General features: G+C 45.5%; 3 protein-coding genes across 12 annotated transcripts in view; 1 reads left to right on the top strand and 2 right to left on the bottom strand.

The window, feature by feature from the left end:
- The window catches only part of NPR2 (natriuretic peptide receptor 2), a 48,810-nt gene extending 32,637 nt beyond the window's left edge, over positions 1-16,173 (bottom strand). For 8 of the 10 annotated variants that reach the window (XM_078371577.1, XM_078371600.1, XM_078371584.1 and 5 more), the window contains exon 1: positions 16,088-16,173. The gene's annotated coding sequence lies outside the window, so the exon portion shown is untranslated. Of the gene's footprint in view, positions 1-15,748; positions 15,989-16,087 lie in introns of those variants that run through there. The other 2 variants (XM_054257568.2, XM_078371620.1) reach the window with 1 other exon arrangement.
- On the bottom strand, positions 14,285-23,992 carry RGP1 (RGP1 partner of RAB6A GEF complex). The gene is made up of 9 exons (XM_008999097.5): positions 23,906-23,992; positions 23,395-23,529; positions 22,892-23,028; positions 22,220-22,303; positions 21,972-22,121; positions 21,550-21,696; positions 21,208-21,335; positions 20,829-21,018; positions 14,285-20,319 (listed from the first exon to the last, which is right to left on the bottom strand). The coding sequence occupies exons 2-9, from the start codon at positions 23,508-23,510 to the stop codon at positions 20,096-20,098; spliced, it is 1,176 nt and encodes a 391-aa protein (XP_008997345.2). The 5' UTR covers positions 23,511-23,529; positions 23,906-23,992; the 3' UTR covers positions 14,285-20,095.
- MSMP (microseminoprotein, prostate associated) lies at positions 18,696-19,870 on the top strand. Its single transcript, XM_054257665.2, has 3 exons — positions 18,696-18,968; positions 19,200-19,308; positions 19,690-19,870. Exons 1-3 carry the CDS (start codon positions 18,839-18,841, stop codon positions 19,868-19,870), a joined length of 420 nt encoding a protein of 139 aa, XP_054113640.1. The 5' UTR covers positions 18,696-18,838.
- Positions 23,993-24,069: the final 77 nt, after the last annotated feature.

Below are 24,069 nucleotides of genomic sequence, written 5' to 3'. Positions count from 1 at the left end.
ATCAGTGTTGAGTTTGTCCAGATGGAGTAATATAGAGGAGGGAAGAGACAGAATTGATTTCCCTTTTCTCCCAAAGGGACACAGGAAAGAAAATGAATTTGGAGAATAGAGAGAGAAAAGGGCATTATAAATTTCCTGCCTCCCAATCCTCAGGACAATATGGGGAGGGGGCTACTGACAAAGACAAGGACATGACTGAAGCCCCCCCACCAAAATTTGGGATGAGTCAAAGAAGGGAATTGACCTATATAAAAACTCAAAACACTGAAAAGATTATGGTACTCCCCTCCTCCAAAAAAGAAATAAAAATAAAATAAATTCAGATTTTCCCATAATAACTACTTCCATGTTTTAAAAAACACATCAATATCCTTTCCCCCAAATCTGTTTGGTAACACTGCTTTGCTGGGCCCCTAAAGGCACACTTAGTCCGCCTACTGGGTCATCCAGCAAAGGGCCTATGCAGCCTTCCTGGACCAGAGCTGAGCACAAACTCTCAGGGAGGGAGGCGTTTGCTGTCTTGAGGGAGCAAGGTGCTGAAGCTGAGTCTCCTGAGGGCCCAGGAGTGGTAGAACTGGGGTATGACACCTTCAGAGTCACATGAACATTCAACCCAAACCAGGATAACCTAGATTAACCATTCACTTCATTCAACCAATTTAGAATAATTTTTGACTGTTTTAATAAAATTTAGCATCAAATAATAGTTTTTCCACCAATATACAAAATTTTTAAAGTGGCTATAAAATTAAAATAACAATAGACTATATTTTCATCTATAAAAACGATCTTTTTGCTTTGTTTTGTTTTTGCTTTTTAGACTCTTGTTGCCCAGGCTGGAGTGCAATGGCGCAATCTCAGTTCACTGCAACCTCTGCCTCCTGGGTTCAAGTGATTCTCCTGCCTCAGCCTCCTGAGTAGCTGGGATTACAGGCATTTGCCACCATCCCCAGCTAATTTTGTATTTTTAGTAGAGACGGGGTTTCTCCATGTTGAAGAGGATGGTCTCAAACTTCCGACCTCAGGTGATCCACCCACCTCAGCCTCCCAAAATTCTGGGATTTACAGACATGAGCCACTGTGCTCAGCCAAAGAAAGATCTTTAACAATCACAATATGGGCCAGGTGTGGTGGCTCACACCTGCAACTCCAACATTGGGAGTCCAAGGCAGGAGGATTTACTTGAGCCCAAGAGTCTGAGACCAGCCTGGGCAACAAATCAAGACCCCATCTCTTTTATTTATTTTAAAAATTAAAAGCCAGCGCGGTGGCTCACTTCTGTAATCCCAGCACTTTGGGAGGCTGAGGCGGGTGGATTGCCTGAGCTCAGGAGTTCGAGATCAGCCTAGGCAACACAGTGAAATCCCATCTCTACTAAAATACAAAAAATTAGCCGGGTGCGGCGGCGTGCGCTTGTAGTCCCAGCTACTCAGGAGGCTGAGGCAGTAGAATTGCAAGAACCCAGGAGGCGGAGGTTGCAATGAGCCAAGATCATGCCACTGCACTCCAGCCTGGGTGACAGAGCGAGACTCCGCCTCAAAAAAAAAAACAAAAAAAGAATGAAAAAGTCTAAACTAAATCTAGCCAAGCTGAAAATTAGATTTAAGTTTATAGTTTATCTGATATATATATATATATCTCCCCACAGGCTGTTCAGCGGAAAAGATTTTTTAAAATTAAATAAAATTTTTTTTAAAAGAAAACTGGGACTGGGCACAGTGGCTCACGCCTGTAATCCCAGCATTTTGGGAGGCTGAGATGGGTGGATCACCTGAGGTTGGGAGTTCAAGACCAGCCTGGCCAACATGGTGAAACCCCGTCTCTACTAAAAACACAAAAATTAGCCAGGTGTGGTGGTGTGAGCCTGTAGTCCCAGCTACTTGGGAGGCTGAAGCAGGAGAATCGCTTGAATCCAGGAGGTGGAGGTTGCAGTGAGCTGAGATAGCACCACTGGATTCCAGCCTAGGTTGACAGAGCAAGCCTCTATCTCAAAAAAAAAAAAAAAGAAAGAAAGAAACCTGGAACAGTAAAAATCAAAATGTTAAGATTGACTGTCTCTTTAGGGATAGTATGTGTTATAATTTATATATACATTTTCTTTTCTTTTCTTTCTTCTTAAGACAGGGTCTCCATCTGTCACCCAGGCTGGAGTGCAGCAGTGCAGTCTCGGCTCACTGCAGCCTCAACCTCCTGGGCTCAAGCAATCCTCCTGCCTCAGCCTCCCAAGCAATAGGTACTCACCACCAAGTCTGGCTATTTGTTTTTTTATTTTTTTGTAGAGACAAGGTCTCACCATGTTGCCCAGGCTGGTCTTGAACTCCTGGGCTCAAGTGATCCTCCCACCTCAGCCTCCCACAGTGCTGGGATTACAGCCATAAGCCACCATGCCCAGTTGTATTTTTCAATAATTATGTATTACTTTTGTAACAATAGAAGTTATATATGGGTTTTCTTTTTAAGGTACAACAAGGATAAAAGAATACCAAAGGAGTTTTTGTAAATGTCACTGAAATAGGTCTATAGTCTCCACTTAACAAATATACCAGTAAAGTTTGAGAGTTTTATGTATAAATTGCCAGCATATTTGTTTATAAAGACATATTATTTTAAAACACAACTTTAGAGCTTTTATACAACCCCACCACAGTTAGTGTGCAGCTCAAAAAATACTTGTTGAATAGAACTGAATAGTCTAGTGTAAAATTTTTACAAATTATCTAGATTAAGAAGAACACAGTAGAGTTGTTAGTTCGCATATGACAGTAAGTTGCTCCAGTTACACATCAGTCACATTTGATGTTAATGTCATCTACTTACTACTCTTACCATGGCTTCTGTAATAGCTCATACTCATAGTCATCCTTCCATCTCAATGTCCAGCTGATGGCTCCCCATGGTGAAGTCCTCTTCTTCCTCTTAACTCAAAGCTTCCCCCCTCCAGGCTCTAGTCCTCAGATTTCTGCATTCTTCTTTCCAGACTCATTTCCTTGGTGAGTTAATCCATAACCATACCATCACCTGTCACCTCAATGCATATTATTGCCAGTAGAAAATGACCTTGTTTCACTGGGTGTGAGCATATGTGCCATTGTTGCTACATATGTAAGGTATCTCGATATTGCACAACAGTAATTATTAGAATTTTGTAGTACAACTCCCCAAGGAAAAGATTGCTTGGAAGATTTGAGGAAGAGTCATTGGCACAAATGGCAACTCCTGCCTCCCCTCCCCCCAAAATAATCCAAATAAAAATAATACATAAACAGAAAAAAAGTGAGCAAAGCATGTGTTTAAAATTCTCAGGTTAATGGTGTTATACCTTATTTGGGGAAGGAAGGAAGAAACTATGTAAATGCAATAATTGGCCAACGGAAGGTGGGAAAAAAAGGTCTCAGAGTCTACATTTTTAAAAATCACTTACATGAACAAAGTACACATTTTTTATCAACCACATCTTTGTTTTTTAATTTTTCTGGCAGTCAGTCCCAGCCAACTGATAAGATTACTCTTGTGTACTCAGCTTTAAGGCAAACCTAACTACCTCCCTTCTCTTCCAATCAGATTTCCCCCCTTAAGCTTCTCCTATATAGAAATTACAAGCCACCACTTAAACCCAGGGTATGTTAAATTCAGTCCTGAAATTAAAAGCTAAGAGCTAGAGGCATCCCTCAGACCCAACTCACAGAACATAGAGATTATAGATTTTTTAAATTAGAAAACTGCAATTTTGGGCTAATTTTTCATCAATCTTCACTGAAGGGTAGAACTATTAACCTCAACATCTAGCTAATAAATACGTTTCGGACAAGCAAAACAAGAGAAGGAGATGGTTAAGGAGAACAGAACTTCTAAGCTCAGAGCCACTAACACCTCCAGAAGGGGTAAAGGAAGCATCTAATCATATCTAGGCCTATAAAGCTGAGCTGTGCTCGGGGGTGACTGCTTTTTAGGGCAGTACATAAGGACAAAGGTTCTGGGACTTGCCAGCCAAGCAGAGGAGTTACTGCAAATATTTGTTATGGAAGTTACTCCTCAGAAAAGGAGTGCTACACAAACTAAACCAAGCTCAAGAGCCAAGGAGAATCAACCAGGCTAGAGAATCAGAGGGGCAAAGATAAGAGGCAAAGACAGAGGAAAAAAAGTAAGGTCAACTTCTAGAAGTGGTAAGAGGGCAACAAAATGTATGGGATGCTTCAGATCCAGAGACTAAAATTTACTCTGATCCTTCCAGACCTCACCAGGTTAAAGGTATAACCTGTGTGAGCACCTTCTCTTTCCTCTGAACCCCTGCTACTTCCTGGAGTTCAGGTTTTCTTCCAATTTGACAGGCAGAAGGATGATGTGTTTATTAGGGAGATACTTACAGGAGACTGGGAGTTCCAGGTGTGCTCCTCTGATCCTCTGTAGCCTACCCACTCCATCAAATATTGTAGGTAACTTGAGCATCTCCAGAAGTCCAGTCAAACACTCTGACACTCCCCTACAGCTGACTGCAGTGGTATACCCTCCATGACACCATACTGTCCAGGTTTTTTCCAACCTGGCAGCTCTTTCTCAGTCTCTTACCGACTCTTCCTTCTCTGCTTGCCCTTGGGTTGATTAATGATCCTCAGGGATATATTTTAGATTTGTTTTTCCACTCAATTCTCTCTCTCTCTGCAGTAATACCTATGCCCACTGCTCCAATAATGAATTTCTATATGCCAAGAATGAATTGCTAGTCCATTTCTATCAGGTTTCAAATCATATACCCAACTGCCCACAGGATCTCTTCACTGGATGGTCTTGCAAGAACTTCAAACTCAACATCCAAACCAGACACATGATTTTCCTCCAAAATATTTTCCCATTCCAATGTTCTCTTACTCAGCAAAGGACACTATCATCCACATAGGTGTTCAACCAAAAACCTTGGTTATCCTTGAATTCTCCATCTTCCTCACTACTCTCCACATCTAAGCCTTGCTGGACATACCTCCAAAATATGCCCCAAATCTATCTTCTCTACTACCTCTACCCTATGCAGTTCAAACCACCATCATCCTTCACCTGGACTAATGTAACAATCCCTTAACTTGGGCCGGGCACGGTGGCTCACGCCTGTAATCCCAGCACTTTGGGAGGCCGAGGCGGGTGGATCACAAGGTCAAGAGATCGAGACCATCCTGGTCAACATGGTGAAACCCCATCTCTACTGAAAATACAAAAAATTAGCTGGACATGGTGGTGCGTGCCTGTAATTCCAGCTACTCAGGAGGCTGAGGCAGGAGAATTGCCTGAACCCAGGAGGCGGAGGTTGTGGTGAGCGGAGATCGTGCCATTGCACTCCAGCCTGGGTAAAAAGAGCAAAACTCCGTCTCAAAAACAAAAACAAACCAATTTGCTTAAACCCGGAGAAGATCATTAACTCTGGTCATTACACCTCAGTAGTGACAGGAACATGAGATCATTTGATAAGACTGTGCATTCAGTACTGCTCTACCACATCACACATTGTAGGTGGCTGTATGCAGCCCAAGATTCCCTTTTCTCTGCAGATCAGTAACTCTTTGTGGAAACAGGTTCATGCTTTATCATACAATAGTATTAAGAAGATTACCAACAACCTAAAATGCTTCCTTCAACTGAGGATTTGGGAAATCACAGATAGAGGCAATGGCAATGACATTTTTCTTGACTACCATATAAAGGATGGATGCTCACTATAATAAAAACACAATTTCTCCCACTCGAATATAAACTCCAAGGGAACAAGAGCATTGTCTAGTATATGTCAGTGCCTGACTCACATTAGGTAATTTATATATAGTTTACTACTGAATAGTTATTACTTAATAAATATTAGATGAAGATAATGCACAGAACAAAAGTTTAATATTTCTATTATACAATCTGTCTTTTGAGAGAGGCAGTCATCTCTATTCCAGATTCTTCCTTTCCTACTGTGTTTTTTTGTGCAGTGAGAACAAAATTGAGCATGTGATCAAAATGGATCATAAACATAAAAGACCTAAATGTAAAGCTCAAATTACAAAACTTTTAGATACAGAAGAAAATGTAGGAAAAAACCTTTGTGGCCTTGGTGTAAGGAAAGATTTCTTGCGCAGGATACAAAAAATACTGGCCATAAAGAAAAAAGCAAAAAATTTGACTTCACCAAAATTTAAAACTTACGCTCCTCAAAAGACAATATAAAGAAAACAAAAAGGCAAGCCACCAACTGGGGGAAAGTATTTTTAATTCATGTACTCATAAAGGACTTGTATCCAGAATATACAAGTAACCCTTAAAACTCAGTAACAAGAAGCCAAACATTCCAGTTTTTTAAATGGGCAAATAATTTGAATAGATTTCACCAAATATGAGACACTGGTGACAAATAAGCACACAAAACGATGCTCAATGTCATTAATCATGAGGAAAATGCAAATTAAAACCACAGTGAGACACCACTACACACTTACTAGGGTGTTTTTTTGTTTGTTTGTTTTTTAGGAAACTGACAATAGTGCTGATGAGGATGCAAAGCAACTAGAACTCTCACATAATGCTGGTAAGTGGAAAGTTGTACAGACACTTGGAATACAGTATGGCACTTTCTTTTTTTAAAAAAATTAAAAATTATTTTATTAATAAAAGGCTAGGCGCGGTGGCTCACGCCTGTAATCCTAGTACTTTGGGAGGCCGAGGTTGGTGGATCACCTGAGGTCAGGAGTTCAAGACCAGCCTGGCCATCATGGTGAAACCCCATCTTAAATAAATAAATAAATTAGGAACTTTTTTTTTTTTTTTTGAGACAGGGTCATGCTCTGTTGCCCAGGCTGGAGTGCAACAGCAAGATCATGGTTCACTGCAACCTCTGCCTCCTAGACTCAGATGATCCTTCCACCTCAGCTACCACACACAGCTAATTTTTTTTACAGATGGTTTTGCCATGTTGTCCAAGCTGGTCTCAAACTCCTGGACTCAAGCAATCTGCGTGCCTCAGCCTCCCAAACTGCTGGGATTACAGGCATGAGCCACTGCACCCAACTGGTAGTTTTTTCTTTATCAAGTAAAACATTCACTTACAACAGACCTAAGTTTCACTCCTAGGTATTTATCTTAGAAAAATGCAAACATGTCCACAAAGACTTCAATGTGAATGTTCATAGCAGCTTCCAAAAAAGTGGAAAACAGCCCAAATGTCCATCATCAGATGAATGGGTAAACAAATTGCTGTATGTCCATACAATGAATTATTGCCCAGCAATAAAAAAAGAACAAATTTTTTTTTTGTTTGTTTGCCATGAAGTCTCATTCTGTCACCAGGCTGGAGTACAGTGGTTGCTCATTGCAACCTCCGTCTCCTGGGTTCAAGAGATTCTCCTGCCTCAGCCTCTTGAGTAGCTGGGACTACAGGCGAGCACCACCATGCCCAACTAATTTTTGTATTTTTAGTCAAGACAGGGTTTCACCACGTTGGCCAGGCTGGTCTCAAACTCCTGACTTCCCATGATCTGCCCACCTCAGGATCCCAAAGTGCTGGGATTACAGGTGTGAGCCACTGTGCCTGGCCAAACTATTAATATACACAAAAAAATGAATAAATATCAAAAACAGTGTGCTGAGTTAAAGAAGCCAAATGCAGAATACATACCCTGTGACTGCATTTACATGAAACTCTACAAAACAAATCTACAGTGATAGAAACCAGATCAGTGTGGATTGCAATGAGGGGAGAGTAAATGCAAACGGTAATAAGAAAATCTGGGGGTGGAGCAGGTTGGTGACAGAGATGTTCTTTATCCTGATTGGGAGATTATTATACAGATATATACATATGTTAAAACTCACTGAATTGTACATTTTAAATGGATACATCTTCTTGTATATAAGTTATATTTCAATAAAGTTAACAAAAAAGTATCTTGAAACAGTTAAAGTATTTTTTGGCCAGCGCAGTGGCTCACACCTGTAATCCCAGCACTTTGGGAGGCCAAGGAGGGTGGATCACGAGGTCAGGAGTTCAAGACCAGCGTGACCAACATGGTGAAACCTTGTCTCTACTAAAAATACAAAAATTATTGGTATGGTGACGCATGTCTGTAATCCCAGCTACTAGGGAGCCTGAGGCAGGAGAATTGCTTGTACCTGGGGAGCGGAGGTTGCAGTGAGATCACACCACTGCACTCCAGCCTGGGCAACAAAGTGAGACTCCAACTCAAAAATTAAAAAAAAGTATTTTTGTTATCAATAGTAGTAGCTGGCCAACAAATCATTATAGAGATTAAGCAGTCCATTGGTAATATAAGGTTATCCTTGCTCCATCAGCCTTCTGAAACATACCAGAAGAATGAGTTCTCTGACCAGTGGAAATGGAAGTTAGATAATTTGTTTTTCAATCCACAGGAGTTAAAGAGTGTGAATCTGCACACTTCTCATGATTAGCTTACATCAAATTTTTAAAAATCAGATCAAGCTATAAGACTTGAAATTAACCTTTTTCCAGAAGGTTAATACTTCAAAAGGTCTCCACTGTGGGAAAAAAAACTGTGTTCTCCACTTTTTTTTTGAAACAGGGTCTCACTCTGCCAACCAGGCTGAGTGCGGTGGCATGATCACGGCTTACTGCAGCCTCGACCTTCTGGTCTCAAACAGTCTGCTCAGTCTTCTGAGTAAAAAAAGGAGGTGGAAGTCCCCTTTCCTCCCCTCATCCTTTCTCAATCTCTTTGAGACAGAGTCTCACTCTGTTGCCCAGACTGGAGTGCAGTGGCATAATCTCGACTCACTGCAATTTCCACCTCCCAGGTTCAAGCGATTCTCCTGCCTCAGCCCCCGAAGCAGCTGGGATTACAGGTATATGACACCACACCTAACTAATTTTTGTATTTTTAGTGGAGGCGGGGTTTCACCATGTTGGCCAGGCTAGTCTTGAACTGACCTCAGGTAATCTGCTGCCTCAGCCTCCCAAAGTGCTGGGATTACAGGCATGAGCCACTGAGCCCAGCCTGATGTGTTTTCTTCCACACAATTTCTATACATCTCATTCTTGTTTTAAAAAATACATGTGAGATATAAATAGGATTATATTATTCATATTACTATGTAACTTGCTTTTTATGGACTGCAATTTTCTATTTCTTTTGTATCTTCTCGTCATGCCTGATTAAAACTGTATATATGAAAATCCTGCCAAAGGTGAAGTCTAGGAATAGGGAGGGACTCAGTTAATCTCACTATTATATAGCTCATTAATTACTCATAATAGGATGGATTTAGGCTCATTCAGCTGAACAAGGAGGATTCTAAAGAATGCTAACATAAGGCCAGGCTGAAAAGTTCTTATAAGAGATAGGGAGAAGGTTCTTAAATAGGGAAATCTCAGAATGAAAACAATATTCCAAGAAGAATAAAATGGCAAGAGCATATATAATATAGAACAGAATTAGACAGCAAGGAGACTAGGTAAGTGGCTAATACAGAATAGAAGATTAGAAGAAATGAGATTCTGGATTACAGTGGTGGCCAGTAGAATGGAGAGAAGCTTTTACTGAATTCTAACAAGGCAGACTTGTAGAGTGGAAGAAAAACAATTTGAACTAGAAGAGCTAGATGTGAATCCCAACTCTGAACTTTACTAACTGTGTGACCTTTGGCAAGACACTTCTTCTGTATCTCAGTTTTCCCGTCAATAAAAGGAAGACCTTAAAATATCAGAGCCTTTAATTTTTTTTTTTACAGCGGAACCATTTTTCTTCTGTTAAAAAGAAAATCTTCAAGGAAGCCATTACATTTAATTTGTAAAATAAATAAAAGCAAGATTGTTCTGGTTGGAGCATAGGTAAAGGGCTCAGAGCCCCAGATGGCCTTCATTTCACCATTCTCAGCCACTTCTGAGGCATCCTTGAGAAATCTCCAGAGGGATAAGATACAACGTTTGAGAAATCTCTAAAGACTTTACTATCAACTCTATTATCAATTACTTGAGAGGGTAAAATTGACAGAGGTGCCTAGAAAAAAAATAATGAATTTAATAGTGCCACAGAATCACATGACAGAAGGGTAAATTGACTCTTCCTAAATCTGCCTGCTTTTCCTTGCAGACTGAACCCAATTTAATGTCTAAAACTTCATCCAAACCTTGTGCAAACGTTCATCTAAGCTCTACATAAACAATACAGTCACAATTCACTGCCTAACAATTTAGCTAATTCCACTTTGGGGTCCTCAAATGATTCAAAAGTTCTTCCTTATCAAGCCAAAATTTGTTCCCCTATCACTAAATAAGTTATTTATCTTCTGGAACTAAACCAAGTACATCTAATCCCTCCTTCATCATTGAGAGTCCTTCAACTGTCTAAAGGGAGCTATCACATCTGCCTTATTTCCCGTTATTCTCCCTTGTTCTGGCCTGGCACAAATGTCCCATGGAGGCAGCCTGCTCCTATTTTGGATCAAGTCAATTTTTTTTTTTTTTTTAAAGAATCTCACTGCAACCACCATCTCCCAGCTTCAAGCGATTCTCCTGCCTCAGCTGGGATTACAGGGATGTGCCACCATGCCCGGTTAATTTTTTGTATTTTTGGTAGAAACGGGGTTTCACCATGTTGGCCAGACTGATTTCAAACTCCTGACCTCAAGTGACCTGCCAGCCTTGGCCTCATGAAGTGCTAGGATTACAGGTGTGGGCCACCATGCCCAGCCCGAGTCAATATTTTTAAGCATCTAAGTGCAAGTAGGTTTTCATTTATTCATGGCTTTAAAGAGAATTAATCAAGCCAGATGATCCTCCTTTAAAAAATGACTAGCTTTGATATAAGTATAAATAGAACCCAAATTCATTATTTGGTAAATTTTTATTTTTTATTTTTTTGAGACAGGGTCGTCTTGCTCTGTCACCCAGGCACAATCATGACTCACTGCAGCCTTGACCTCTCTCGCCTGAGCCTCCCAAGTAGCTGAGACTCTCTCGCTCAAGTGACTCTCTTGCCTGAGCCTCCCAAATAGCTGAAACTACAGGAGTACATCACCAGGCCTGGCTAATGTCTGTATTTTCTTTTTTTTTTTTTTTTTTGTAGAGACAGGGTTTTGTCTTGAATTACCAGGCTGGTCTTGAATTCCTGAACTCAAGCAATCCACCTGCCTCATGCTCCCAAAGTGCTGGCATTTTGGGATTACAGCACCTGGCCCTAAAAATATTCTTTTCTTGCTAAACATTAGCTGCTTCCAGTGTTCCAGAAGTAGAGTGCTAAATGTTTTGGCCCAACGCAAATTGTAAACACATTTAGCTAGGGATGCAAAAACATCTAAGACTCAAGGTCCAGTGAAGCAGGTATAAATAACATAAAGAGAAGCATCCTGATTCCAAAGCTTGCATCTACCAACCAACTCCCAGGGAAATGTAGTTCTCATGATTACAAATTCAATTATCACCAAGATGACATGAAATATCAATGCTAGAAGAAAAGCTTCATTCACCAATTCCTATTCTACCTACCCCAGAAATCTACTACCAGATCTGTGAAATCAGGGTTTGTGGCTTGGGCCTCAGTATCTGCCAGTCTGGGTAGTTTGGGGGATGGGGAAAAGGAAGTATGGCTGAGTCCCTAAGGAGAAAGCAAGTCAGCACAGCCACAGTCTGTGATGCCTGTGGGAGCACTGAGCCTTTACGGTTTCCTGTGCTCCAGTTGTCTTGGTAACCTAAGGCCTCCTTATTTGTGTTGGCATCATGGGGTCAAGAGCGGAAGCAAAGCTGGAGAACCAGGAAGACTTGCAGGAAAAAAAAATGTGGATAATGCACAGTTATGCCATAGGAGGGTCAAACCTAGGGCAGAAGAATTACCTGGTGGGGGGTGGGAGGGTAGTGTCTTGTAAAAATCCAATCTCTGACTTCCACCTTCAGTGTTTCTGATTCAGCATAAGGATAAGCTCAGGAACCTGAAATTTTAAGAGGCTACACTGACCAAGTAAGTCAAAGACCACACTTCTAAATCTCCAGCTGAGCAAACAAATCAGAAATTGGGAAGAGAAAGTATAACCATTTAATCAATTTCAAAAAGCTGATATTCCAGCACAGTAATTCTCGACACTGGGGTAGAGGGTAGATTTTGTCTTCCAGGAACATTTGGAAGAATTTGGAGACATTTTGATTGTCACAACTGAGATGATATCATTGGCATCTATTGAGAAGTTGCTAAGCATCCTACAATACACAGAACAGCCCCCCCCACCACGCAAAGGATTATCCTCCAAAATGTTAACAGTGTCACAGCAGAGAAACTCTGTACATGAGGATATTCTGCTGTCTCAACCCCCCCACCATCAGCCCCAATCTGGGGGGAAATCAATGCTACACAGTTTTAGCTCACAATGCAACAACTTATGTGAGGTCTCCTGAAAAACTTTTGAGACCCCAGAAATCTTTTTTAAAATAATGAATTTCATTAAAGAGATAGGTAAGGAAAAGATTAGAACAGACAATAAAGGGAAGTAAGTATGGCCAGCAAGAGTGAACGAAAAAAGGGATCAAGGGACGCTGAGGCACTGGGTGACAGCAGTGGGAAATCAATGCTGCCCCTCAGTGGATGCGGCCCATTTGTAAAGAGATAATAAACCCATGAAAAATAACACAGGCACAAAAAATGGAAAAGAAAAACAAAAAAAAAATGGATAAAGGAACTGTGCAGAAGTAGCTTTAGGATTCATCAAGTGTAGATCTGGATGAAAAAAGGACATTAGAGATTCTTCTGCAAAAGAATGCTTGGGTTGGGTGCGGTGGCTCATGCCTGTAATCCCAGAACTTTGGGAGGCCGAGGTGGGTGGATCACGAGGTCAGGAGTTCGAGACCAGCCTGGCCAATATGGTGAAACCCCATCTCTACTAAAAATACAAATAATTAGCCAGGCGTGCTGGCTCTCGCCTGTAATACCAGCTACTCTGGAGGCTGAGGCAGAAGAATCACTGAACCCAGGAGGCGGAGGTTGCAGTGAGTTGAGATCATGTCACTGCACTCCAGCCTGGGCAACAGAGCAAGACTCTGTCTCAAAAAAAAAAAAAAAAAAAAAAGCTTAAAAATTCTCCAGCAAAGATAAGATGACAGGGCTTCTAGAAGGAGGTCAAGAATTATATTAGAAAGGAAAAAAAATTACAAGTATTTACAACCCTTTACTACTAATCACCCCCAAGATAGATGGGTCCAGAAAATGCACCTTGGTTTTACTGAGCAGAGATCATGAGAGGGAAGGGAAAGTGGAGAAGCAATTGCATATCAAAGAATTCTTCCTCTTTTTTTTTTTGGAGACAGGATCTCACTCTGTCACCCAGCCTGAAGTACAGTGGCACAATCTCGGCTCACTGCAACCTCTGCCTCCCAGGTTCCAGCGATTCTCCCATCCCAGCCTCCAGAGTAGCTGGGATTACAGGCACGTGCCACCATGCCCAGCTAACTTTTGTAATTTTAGAGACAGAATTTCACCATGTTAGCCAGGCTGGTCTCGAACTCCTGGCCTCAAGCAATCTTCCTGCCTTTGCCTCCCAAAGTGTTGGGATTACAGGCCTGAACCACTGTGCCTAGCCTATCATCTGTTGTCTGTAATAATTCAGAAATCTGGCACCAGCATTATGAAATTCACTATACAGTGCCTGGCATAACACCAAGCTTCAATGGTCATTCAGTGGACTTCACAATAATTGCCACATTATGCTTCTGGATGCAAAATGTTGGGAGGAGAGTTTGAAGTGCATATGAATTTGAGAATGTGTTTTCTTGCGGGAAAAATAATGGAAACATATGCATCTTTTTCTAATCATAGGAAAGGTTAAGGTTTTGGTGAAGGCAAGCGTAACTGAGTTTAAAGTCTAGAATAAGAAAAGGGTAATAGAAGAGGAAGGAAGGCAGAAGTGGACCATGCAGAATAAACAATCAAGCCCAGCATTTTAAAAAGTCTGAGGTCTTACCAAAGAGAAAGGAGGAAAAAGAGGATTTCGACATAAGAGTGTTAAAGGTGGAAAAGAGCCAGAAAGGGCTGTGGGCTTAAAAAAAAAAAAATCACTAAAGCAGTAGTGGTGTATGTTGGCAAAGAGAAGTGTAGAGTTGAGAGGAGGGAGAGAATTTATAGTAGAGGAAGTCAGTGTGAAGTTTTCCTCCAAAGATGCCCAGCAGAGCAAAGAAGGAATGAAGGCAAAGGACCCTGGGAATAGGGTAGGGCTGGGGTTGAAACAGCATGGGAGAAAGCAACAGTGCCCAAAGTAAGACAGTTTCTTTCTTTTTCTTTTCTTTTCTTTCTTTCTCTCTCTCTCTCTCTTCTCTCCTCTCCTCTCTCTCTCTCTCTCTCTCTCTCTCTCTCTCTCTCTCTCTCTCTCTCTCTCTCTCTCTCTTTCTCTCTTTCTTTCTTTCATTAACAAGATCCAGATTTGCTTGTTTGGGACCAAAGGCAACACAGAATTTAAAGATCTTTAAAATAAATTATAAAGATCCTAATCCTTGTAATCACCTTTGGCCCAACATAACACAGATCATAAGAATCATGACAGAATTAGTATCTCTGGGACAAGTACAAAATGCCATTATAGTGTTGATTTTAGAAGAGAAGTCAGCCTAATAAACTGCTGTTGTACAAATACTATGGTGAATTAAACAGCTTTAACTTTTTCTATCAGCCACAGGATAAATACAGAAACTATAGTTACATATACATCCAAAGAAGACAGTAGCGTAACATATACAGCAAAACTGTGAGTTATTTGTCTTTGCATACTGTAGTCCCATTCCAATAAATGTTCTTCTTGGTTCAAAATATATAGGGGAGTTTAGAGGGCTACACAGAAAAAGGTTAAAAACAAAGACAGTAAAATGAGGGACAGGAAAAGTAGAAATGCAACAACACTACTGACACAGAAAAACTGAAGCATCTGCCACAAAGAATTCAAACAAGTCAGTGAGGGGAAAATGGCACAAAAGCCAAACAAAAGGCTTGACACCATATTACCAATCTGAGAGCCTCACTTTGGGTTTTAAGTCAAATACCGAATTAAACTATGCAAATTTTCTATTTTAATTTTTTAAATTAAAAAATCCATCAAAATTACTTGTTTGATAGTCATATAATTTTAAATGACTACAAAAATGTGCAGATCAGTGCCAAATTTTTTGGCAAAGGCTGAATAGCAGACAGTAATCCAAGACACAGACAACCTTGCTTTGAAGCCATCGTTACTCTTCCTGAGACCAGCAGGTTCCCTTCTACCGGTGAGACCAAATCCCAAAATGTACCCAAATAATCTTAACTCCCCCTACTCCCTAAAACCTACCCTTCACTGTCTACCCCAGCCTCTGGCCAGACCTGATGCCTGGGGTTTGGCCATTTCTGCCTTCCCATCTGATGTTGTTCTCCCTCGTCTCTGCTCAGGTCCCTCAGTTCTCCCAGGCCTAACTTGGCGCACTTTCTTCCTGTCACCCCAATCAGCCCGGCTCCCCTCCCTTTCTAAGCCTTGCCACCTGCGCTGACTCCCAGTTTTCACCTCACCAGGGCCCCTCTTTGCCCTGGGGTCAGCTCTCAGCCCGCTGTTATCTTGGGGCTCATTCCCCACCTGCCTCAATTCAGTCAGACTGTTCAGTGTCCATTTCGCGCCCGTAGCGACACCAGGACAGAAGCCCACTCAGTGACCCTTTGCTCCCAGAAACCTTCCAGGCTCCTTAACCGACCCTCTTGGGCTCTGGCCCGCAGCTCAGCTCTCCCTCCAGCGGCGGGGGTCGGTGGTGACTCACCAGAGGCCCGGCGGCTGAAGTCGGGGGGGGGGGCCGGAATGCGCTCACTTCCTCGCCGCCGTGCACCTGCCCCGAGGCTGGAGCTCTGCCCGGCTGGGCCTCCGGCGGATGTTTTCCTTGTCCCCCTGCGTGCAGCGCGAGCCAGCCGCCCCCTCCAGGCCCTGCGAGCCAGCCACCACGCCCCCAGGACCCAGCAGGCCGGATCCTCACCACTCACCCCTTCTCCGCAGGCACGCATGCGGGCTCAACCCACACCTCTGCACTGCCCCCCTCAACTTCTGGAAGAAGACTCTTGGCTCAGCCCAGCCTTTAGCTTTCCAGAAGCCCCTATATACCTACCTCATCTTTGTCATAGGCGATGAACCCTCACTTCGGTCCCCATTACCACACATGCACCAATCCCCATTGGGGCTCTCTTTCCCTTTGGCATCATCCCCCCACCTTCAAGCTCTCCAGCTCCCCAGCTTCCTACTCATGCCCGCCCCCTATCGGGCTGGCTCCAGCTTGCAGGAGCAGAAGGTGGTCCAGGGCCCAGCCTTCCAGGGTGTTCGCTGTACCCCCTCCGGGAAAGGCAACAGAGCTACTGGCCACTGACAAGACCTTTGGGCCCTCCTACTAGACAGGCCTTTGAATCCACCTGCTCCAGTCCAGACAGCAGGCCCATGTCGTACCCCCCATGCCGCAGCCAACCTCAGAGCACCCTGCTTCAACTGTGAGTTTTTTTCTTGGCACTCTTCTGAAATGGAAAGGGTATCAGACCCGACTAGGGTGAACATGAGGTCCATTCTACATCTCCATCCACCTCAGCTGTCTTCTTGGAAGAGGACAGCAAGGGAGATGGAGGTACACTGACAGTCATTTCTGAACAATGAAGAGGTGACAGGCAGGGTGGCCCCCATGAAAAGTCGGCCAGAAGTAGTTGTATCTGATGCACTAGGTGGCAGGAAGTGAGTCTTGGGAGTAAATGGAACTGAAAACTTAGAAAAACAAAATAAATGCCAAAAAGACTCTCCCTGTGGGGAATACCTGGAACATGGGTCTTTGAAGTGTAGAAAAATGAAAGAAATCCAGTCTGACCAGGACCTTTAGTGCCACCAAGATGGCTAGCAGGAGAGTGGCAAGAAAGAACTGGAGAGTTCACATGAGCAGAGACGGGGAGAAATGGATCTGAATCCCAATGAGGAAAAACAGGAGACTTAAAGTTATCTGGCAGGCTGATAAGAAAAGGACAGCTTGTCCCAGGGTAGAGGCGAGGGTGCAGATCTGGAGAAAGCAGGCTTATTGGCAACAGTTTCTCAAACCAGACATTCAGAAGTCAACACAAGGGCCAAAACCAAAATGCCCCTGGAGGTACCTGCTTTTGAAAGACGTGGAAAAGGTGACATAGAGCAGGGGTCCCCATCCCCCAGGCCACAGGCCAGTACTAGTCCGTGGCCTATTAGGAAACAGGAGCAAAGTAGGAGGTGGGCAGTGGATGAGTGAGCATTACCGCCTGAGCTCCTCCTCCTGAGCAGCAGCACAAGATTCTCACAGGAGTGCAAACCCTGCTGGGAACTCCACATCTAAAGGATCTAGGTTGTATGCTCCATATGAGAATCTAATGCCTGATAATCTTAGGTAGAAGAGTTTCAACCCAAACTCATCTCCTACCCCCTTCCCCCCTACCCCGGCCACCTACGCTAATATCCCCCTCCATCCGCTGGTGGAAAACTTGTCTTCCACAAAACCAGTCCCGGTACCAAAACGGTTGGGGACTGTTGACATGGAGCATGACTGTGAAAGGGGCAAAGGCCTATGCCAGGAGGGAGCCATCCCCAACAGAAGCCCTCAGCTACGCACAAACTGCTGACTGTCATTCAAAGAAATGAATGTCACCCATCTGCCTCTGAGCTTTAGTACCAATCAGAGCAAATGCTATTTTCTGATGCTTACGCACCAGAGATGGTGATGAGCACTGCACACATTATCTTACTTAATCCTCATAACAGCCTGATGAGTTGGCAATACTACCCACAATTTATAGATGAGCAAACAGGCTCAGCAAGGTGAAGTAATCTGGCCAGGTCACACAGCTAAGTGGAGTCAGGTTCTGAATCCAAGGAGACCATCTCTACAGCCTAAGCTCTCAATCATCCATCCCGAGATCCTCCAGAACCTGTGGGAAACTCAAAGGAGATGCTAAATGACAAATTCCTAAAAACCTCACTCCATTACATATGGAAGGAAAGAAAGAACACCGCTGTGAAACTGAAGTGATTCCTCCCATCAGGGCACTTGGAGATGCTCCTCTTTGAAAGGGGGAAAGAACCATCCCCAGGTGTGGGATGATCCCGCATCTGCTGTATGTTTGAGGGTGATAAGCAATGGACAGTTCCTCTGGAATGCCTGAGGAAAAGAGACCTCTATCATCTCTGAGGGGCAGCCCTATTTCTTGGATACATTAGGGAAACCCTGCCCTAGGGTCTAAGGGAAACACAGTCTCCACTCCAGGTGCCTGCTCACTCTCCTGGAGCCTCTGGCCGTCGCACCCTATTGCAGCTCCTGGGTTTGGCTGGGGCACAGGATTAACCAACCCCAGGAAATGCCTCCCTCCGGTCCAGGCAGGGATCCCAGCATACACACTCCTGGTGGTGGCAGTGGGGGAGAAAGGGGGAAAGTGGAATGCTTCCTTCTCTCCAGGTCAGGGAAGAGATCTGGAGACCACCTGGGGGCCCTCACCCCCTCCTACCTCCTTGCTAGGGAAGTGCCCAATCCAGTGCCCCCTCCATAGCCACCTCCCTCCCTCCCTCTAGCTGTGCTGGGGCATGAATCAGCTCTCACAGCTTGTTAAAGCTAGACCTCTTGTTTTCATGCCCTCACCTCAGGAAACAGAGTTACAGCTTTTCCAGCTCTGCTCAGCAGGGGGCCAGGGTCCTCACTTTATAAACATCCCCAGCCTGTGAGAGTAGAGGGCAGGGAGATAGTGTGAGACAGGAGCCCGGGAAAGAAAGAGAGAAACTAAAACTCAAGGAGCAACATAAAGCAAAGTCAAGGAGTCAAGACTAGAGTAGCTGAGCAGAGGCTGAGGTCCGAGAGGGCTGTGCAGCAGCAATGGCCCCGAGGATGCTCTGGGCTGGACAGGCCAAGGGGATCCTAGGAGGCTGGGGAATCATCTGCTTGGTGATGTCTCTACTTCTCCTGCACCCGGGAGTCTACAGCAAGTGTTACTTCCAAGCTCAAGGTAAAGTGGGGTGAGGTGTTAGGAAAGGAGGAGGAGCAGAGAGGGCACTGGGAGGACAGGGCCTTAGAGATGATCCTGTGTCAGAATACCCAGGCTCCCTCCAGCTGTGAAACAGGAAAGAAAAACTAAACATGGGGATAGTACATACTTATTTTCTCCACTCAAGACCCGAAGAGACTCTGCCTCTCATCAGCACTCCTACACCCACTAACATTTCCCTTTCTTCCCTAGCCCCCTGTCACTATGAGGGGAAATATTTCACCCTGGGTGAGTCTTGGCTCCGCAAGGATTGTTTCCATTGCACCTGTCTGCATCCTGTCGGTGTGGGCTGCTGTGACACGTGAGTGACTAAAGATGGCCAGAGAATGACTCTGATTTGAGTGACTGAGGGATGATCAGGGGGTGACTGGATTGCTGTGATGTAAGAATGAACAGAAGAGCAGTACGAGATGGGATGACCCTGAAGGGACCAACACTAGTGTGAAAGATAAGGCTTCAGGCTATAAATCAGGGGAGGTTGGGGTGGACCTGGAGAAAAAAAAAAAAACACTCCTGTTATATAACCAAAAAAGCCTACATATGGTAGGTGAGAGCTTAGTTAGGAGGACCAAGGGGCCCCTCAAGGAGACTCTGCGGGGAAAGCTGTGAGAGAGGGAACATGGGCAGGGATAAAGGCAGCCTTTCACTGTGCTGACTTCTTCCCCCAACCTTGGTTCCTCAGGTCCCAGCATCCCATCGACTTCCCGGCTGGGTGTGAGGTACGTCAGGAGGCAGGAACCTGCCAGTTCTCGTTGGTGCAAAAATCTGACCCTCGGCTACCCTGCAAAGGGGGAGGGCCTGACCCAGAGTGGGGCTCAGCCAACACCCCTGTTCCTGGGGCTCCTGCTCCCCACTCCAGCTAAACTCAACTGATCACCCATCTGCTGACTGCTCACTGCTGCTGCCACTTCCAGGGAAACCACTAGCAGCTGCCAATGTCTTCCAAATAAATAAATTAATGCTATGGCTGAAAGGCTGACTCTCATTGTCCACTCCATTAGACCTCAGGTGGAAAAAGTGGGTCCCACTAGAGTTCAGGTGCTGAGTTCTCAGTATCCGGAAGGAACTAGCACCAGGGTGGGCCAGTTTCAGATGGTTATGGTGCTTGTGCTGGGGCCTGGGGCAGCATATGAGGCCAGGGTGGGGCTGGTTGGCAGCACCTTGATGGGGAGGTCCCAGCTGAAGGTGTCTACAGGTACTTGCTCAGGACCTGTCCAGGTGGTAGGTTCAGGCTGTTCCACAGGGGGAAGAAGTACCAATCCTGGTTCTCGGGACGTTACAAATTCAAAATGCAATCTCCACTTCAAGGACACTATGGAAGAAAAAGATTAAGGTAGAAGCATTAGAAGCCAGCAAGAGTAAAAACCAATGACAGGATACGGATACAAGTGAGAAAAAAAAAACCTGTACTCAGGAAGACAGGGAAAAGTCACAGAGCAGGAAGCTGTGATTAAGCATTTTTCTGAAGCAATCGGGTATTATTAACCATAGGAGTGAGCTGCAGATAGCAGTATTAAGTACCTAATAACCCCAGAGTGAGGCAGTCAGGTCTAGGTAGGATGAAGTAATCAAAAATCAGTGTATCGCAGGGTCCTGGTAGGTAAGCATGGGGAAGGAGTTCTACCAAGTCATTAGGAGTTTAGGGGTCAGTGCACCTAAGAAACAGGTAGAGGTTGAAGGTCTGAGAAAGTGTTCAGGGTCAGAGGCTGGACGTAGGTATGTCTGGGAGTATGTATAAGGAATCAGGATTCATTATACCCTCCCTAAGCACAGCATTTTACTGTCCCCCTCTCCCTTCTTCAGTAACAGTCAGGGTCTCACCAATGGCTGTGCAGAAGCCTGGGGTGGAGCTGAGAGGGATTGGGAGGGAGAAGCTGGTTCTGGTTGTATGTAGGCAGGATTCCTGGTGCCGGGCATGAGTCACATGTGACACAGAGGGGACACCCCCTGCCCCACGTCGCCGCTGGTACTCAGGCTGTACACGCTCCTCAGTCTGTAAGCTTACTGAAAACTGGAAGCAAGAGAGAGGTGTGTGCTAACAGGAAGTGCTGACTGTAGATGAGATGATAGCCCAACATCAAGCTGTTTTACAAGGGACTCTGTATGATCCCACTATCCCCTTCTACATGCTACCCCTCTTTATACAAGTGTTCCACCCTAGCCCTTCAGCCCCAGCACCCCAGCTCTGTTCCCTTCTTACCTGCAAACAAGCTACCGTTCCTTCCCCTAAGTTTAAGGTCCCCACCACGTCTTCACCAAGTCTGTACACAGATTTGAAGATGCCAAATGTCCCAACTTTCCCTCGGCCATCACTGATACTGTATAGATCTGGGGAGAATAGGACACTATAAGCCTGGAGACTACACACTGGGGAACATCCAGAATGGGGCACCAGAGGCCAAAAGGTGAGGTTTTTCTTTATAATTGGAGATGTGAGGTATCAATGGATCCACAGAAGTGTGTGGTGGTTAGGAGATCGTCTCTGAGATGGGAATGTAATGAGGGGAAGGATGGGGTGGGACAATTCTGAAAGAATTCTCACGGAGGCTGCGGCAGGATGTGGCAGCCATTAGGCGCTCCCCAGCCAGCTCGGCTAGCCATGAATCCTTCTTCCCACCTTCATCCTCCTCCAAGAATGGACTAGATGGGGCAACAGCCTCATCCTGGGGAAATCGAACATCCTGAAGGCCTAGAGAAAGAATGAGTGGAGAGGAAATGCTGAGAGGGAACAGAAATGAGAGCAGAGGTTAGGGTTTTGGATTTCAACCTGAGATGGCTGAAGGTAAGGGGCGTCAGGGCGGAGGTGTACATCTCTATCTCCAGAACCCTCCCTCCCTTCCCAACTCCCTAGCACTGTCACTGAGACCAGGAGTTTCCCTGCAGCCCCTCCTGCAAGCCCTCTAAGACAATTTCTGCTTTGGCATGACCCTTCCCCAGCCCTTTCCTCCGGGAACCCTTGCTTACCAGTCAGCACAAGAACCCTCAGAGGGACTCTGAGTAAAGTGATGGGGGAGTTGACACGCTGGCAGCCAATGGTCAGTTTGTAGACGTACTTGACTGACTGACCCCGAAAGGAGGGTGGTCCCTCTATAGGCAGCACTTCACTGTAGGAGTCTGGTTGGGAAGTAGTTGTCAGGGCAGCCAGAGGCACCAGAGGAGTCCTCCCTCCAGGAGACTTAGAGGGCAAGTCAGGGATGGGGACAATCACTCACATGATTTGGACTCTCCAGGATCTAGCCTCAGGTCACAGAATAGAATTTTTGGTGGAGTAGAAAGAATACACTGACCTCTCTCACCTGAAAAAAGGTAAGAATGACTGTAATTTAATGACCCATTGTCCACTACTGAACAAGATGAGCGCGGCAAGTGGAGACAGTGAAAGGCTGCTAGGCCCTCTTTTCCTGCTGTGAAATGGGAATGGTCTTCTACCCCCAAAGTAGTAGTCACACTCTCCCATATCCCCAGCATGACAGGGACTATAAGAACAACAGCAATTGATGGGTGTGGTGGTTCATGCCTGTAATTCCAGCACTTTGGAAGGCTGAGGTGGGTGGATCATGAGGTCAGGAGTTCAAGACCACCCTGGCCAAGATGGTGAAACCCCGTCTCTACTAAAAACTATAAAAATAAGCAGGGCACGGTGGTGCCTGCCTGTAATTCCAGCTACTTGGGAGGCTGAGGCAGGAGAATTTCTTGAACCCGGGTGGCAGAGGTTGCAGTGAGCCAAGATCACGCAACTGCACTCCAGCCTAGCAACAGAGCAAAACTCCATCTCAAAAAAAAAAAAAAAAAAAAAAGCAGCAATTAACAACTTCACCCATGGGTGACAATGCTTCCACACACACCCTGTGCCCCCCTCTCCCAGGCAAATGCCCCTCTCTAACCTCGGTGCGGCAGAAAGACAGTCTGGCTGTCAGGCTGGACATCTGGCTGACTAGAGTCAGGGGGAGGCAGTGCTACTCGACTCTCACTGGCATGGAACTGACAGTGGATTTGAGCACTGGCCCAGGCCAGGGCCTCACTGTGGGAAGAGGAAAAAGAGGCATCAGAGGTAGTTCCTGGCCTCACAAATGCTTTCCCAAGCTCCCTATCACACTGTCTTAACCAACAAGGTTAGATGGCTGTCCTAGTGATCAGGAAATCCAGAACCCCAAAGAGAAACCATTAACTAAAGAGTAGCAGACTGTGGGTAAAAAGGGGAATGGGGGTGGGGAAGGAAAGTACACAGCTATGTCATCCACATCTTCTGTTAAAGATCCCTCTCCAACAATGAGAGCACAATAAGCAAGAGGTGGTGGCATCGCTACAGGACAACCTGAACTCTACCTAAGCATCAGATCTGGCATCTTCCCAAAAGCGCCAACACTTTCAGGGTCAGCATCCTCACCTGGATGCAGAAGTGGCCGTGGGGGGAAGGGGGTTGGTGACGGTCACCACACACTCCAGCGCCTCCCCAGCCAAAAATACAGGACCCCGGCTCAGCTCTGCTACCACTTCAATCATGACAGCTCCGGAATCAGATCTAGAAGGAAACAAGGCAGGGCGGAGGTCAGCACCGTGACCGAGAGGGGCGTATCGGAGAGCACCTAGGGCTGAGGGCTAAGGACTAAGGACAGGGGTGATCAGCACCGTGGTGCCCGAGGGAACGCCTGGATATAAGAGGGGTAGGCAGGTGGGAAGGAGTGGGCTGCAGACTCAGTCCTGACCAGCAGGAGGGCGTCGCTCTGGGCCCTAGACCCCCGCCCCTGTGCGTCGAGTTCTTCTCCCTGGGCAACCTCCGGAGCTCGCAGGCTGGCCTCCGCCCCCCGTTCCCTCAAGATTCCACGTCCCAGCCCAAGATCACGGCCGCCCGCCACCTCGCATGGTCGACACTAGAGACCGGCACCCCAAGGCCTCACCTGCCCGACCCTCCGGGACCCGGCCAGGTGCTTGGCGGCGGCGGCGGTGCAGTCGGCTGCGTCCCGGGGGCGGCAGAGGCGGGACTTCCCTTCGGTCCCCCACCCCTCCGCGGAGCCCCTTCCGGCCGGAAGCGCCCGGCCAGCCAAACCGGAAAGGGCTCGGG

The sequence above is a fragment of the Callithrix jacchus genome, chromosome 1 (genome assembly GCF_049354715.1).
Source record: "Callithrix jacchus isolate 240 chromosome 1, calJac240_pri, whole genome shotgun sequence".
Classification (NCBI taxonomy): Eukaryota; Metazoa; Chordata; class Mammalia; order Primates; family Cebidae; genus Callithrix; species Callithrix jacchus.
This window is presented reverse-complemented; position numbering and strand designations above follow the sequence as displayed.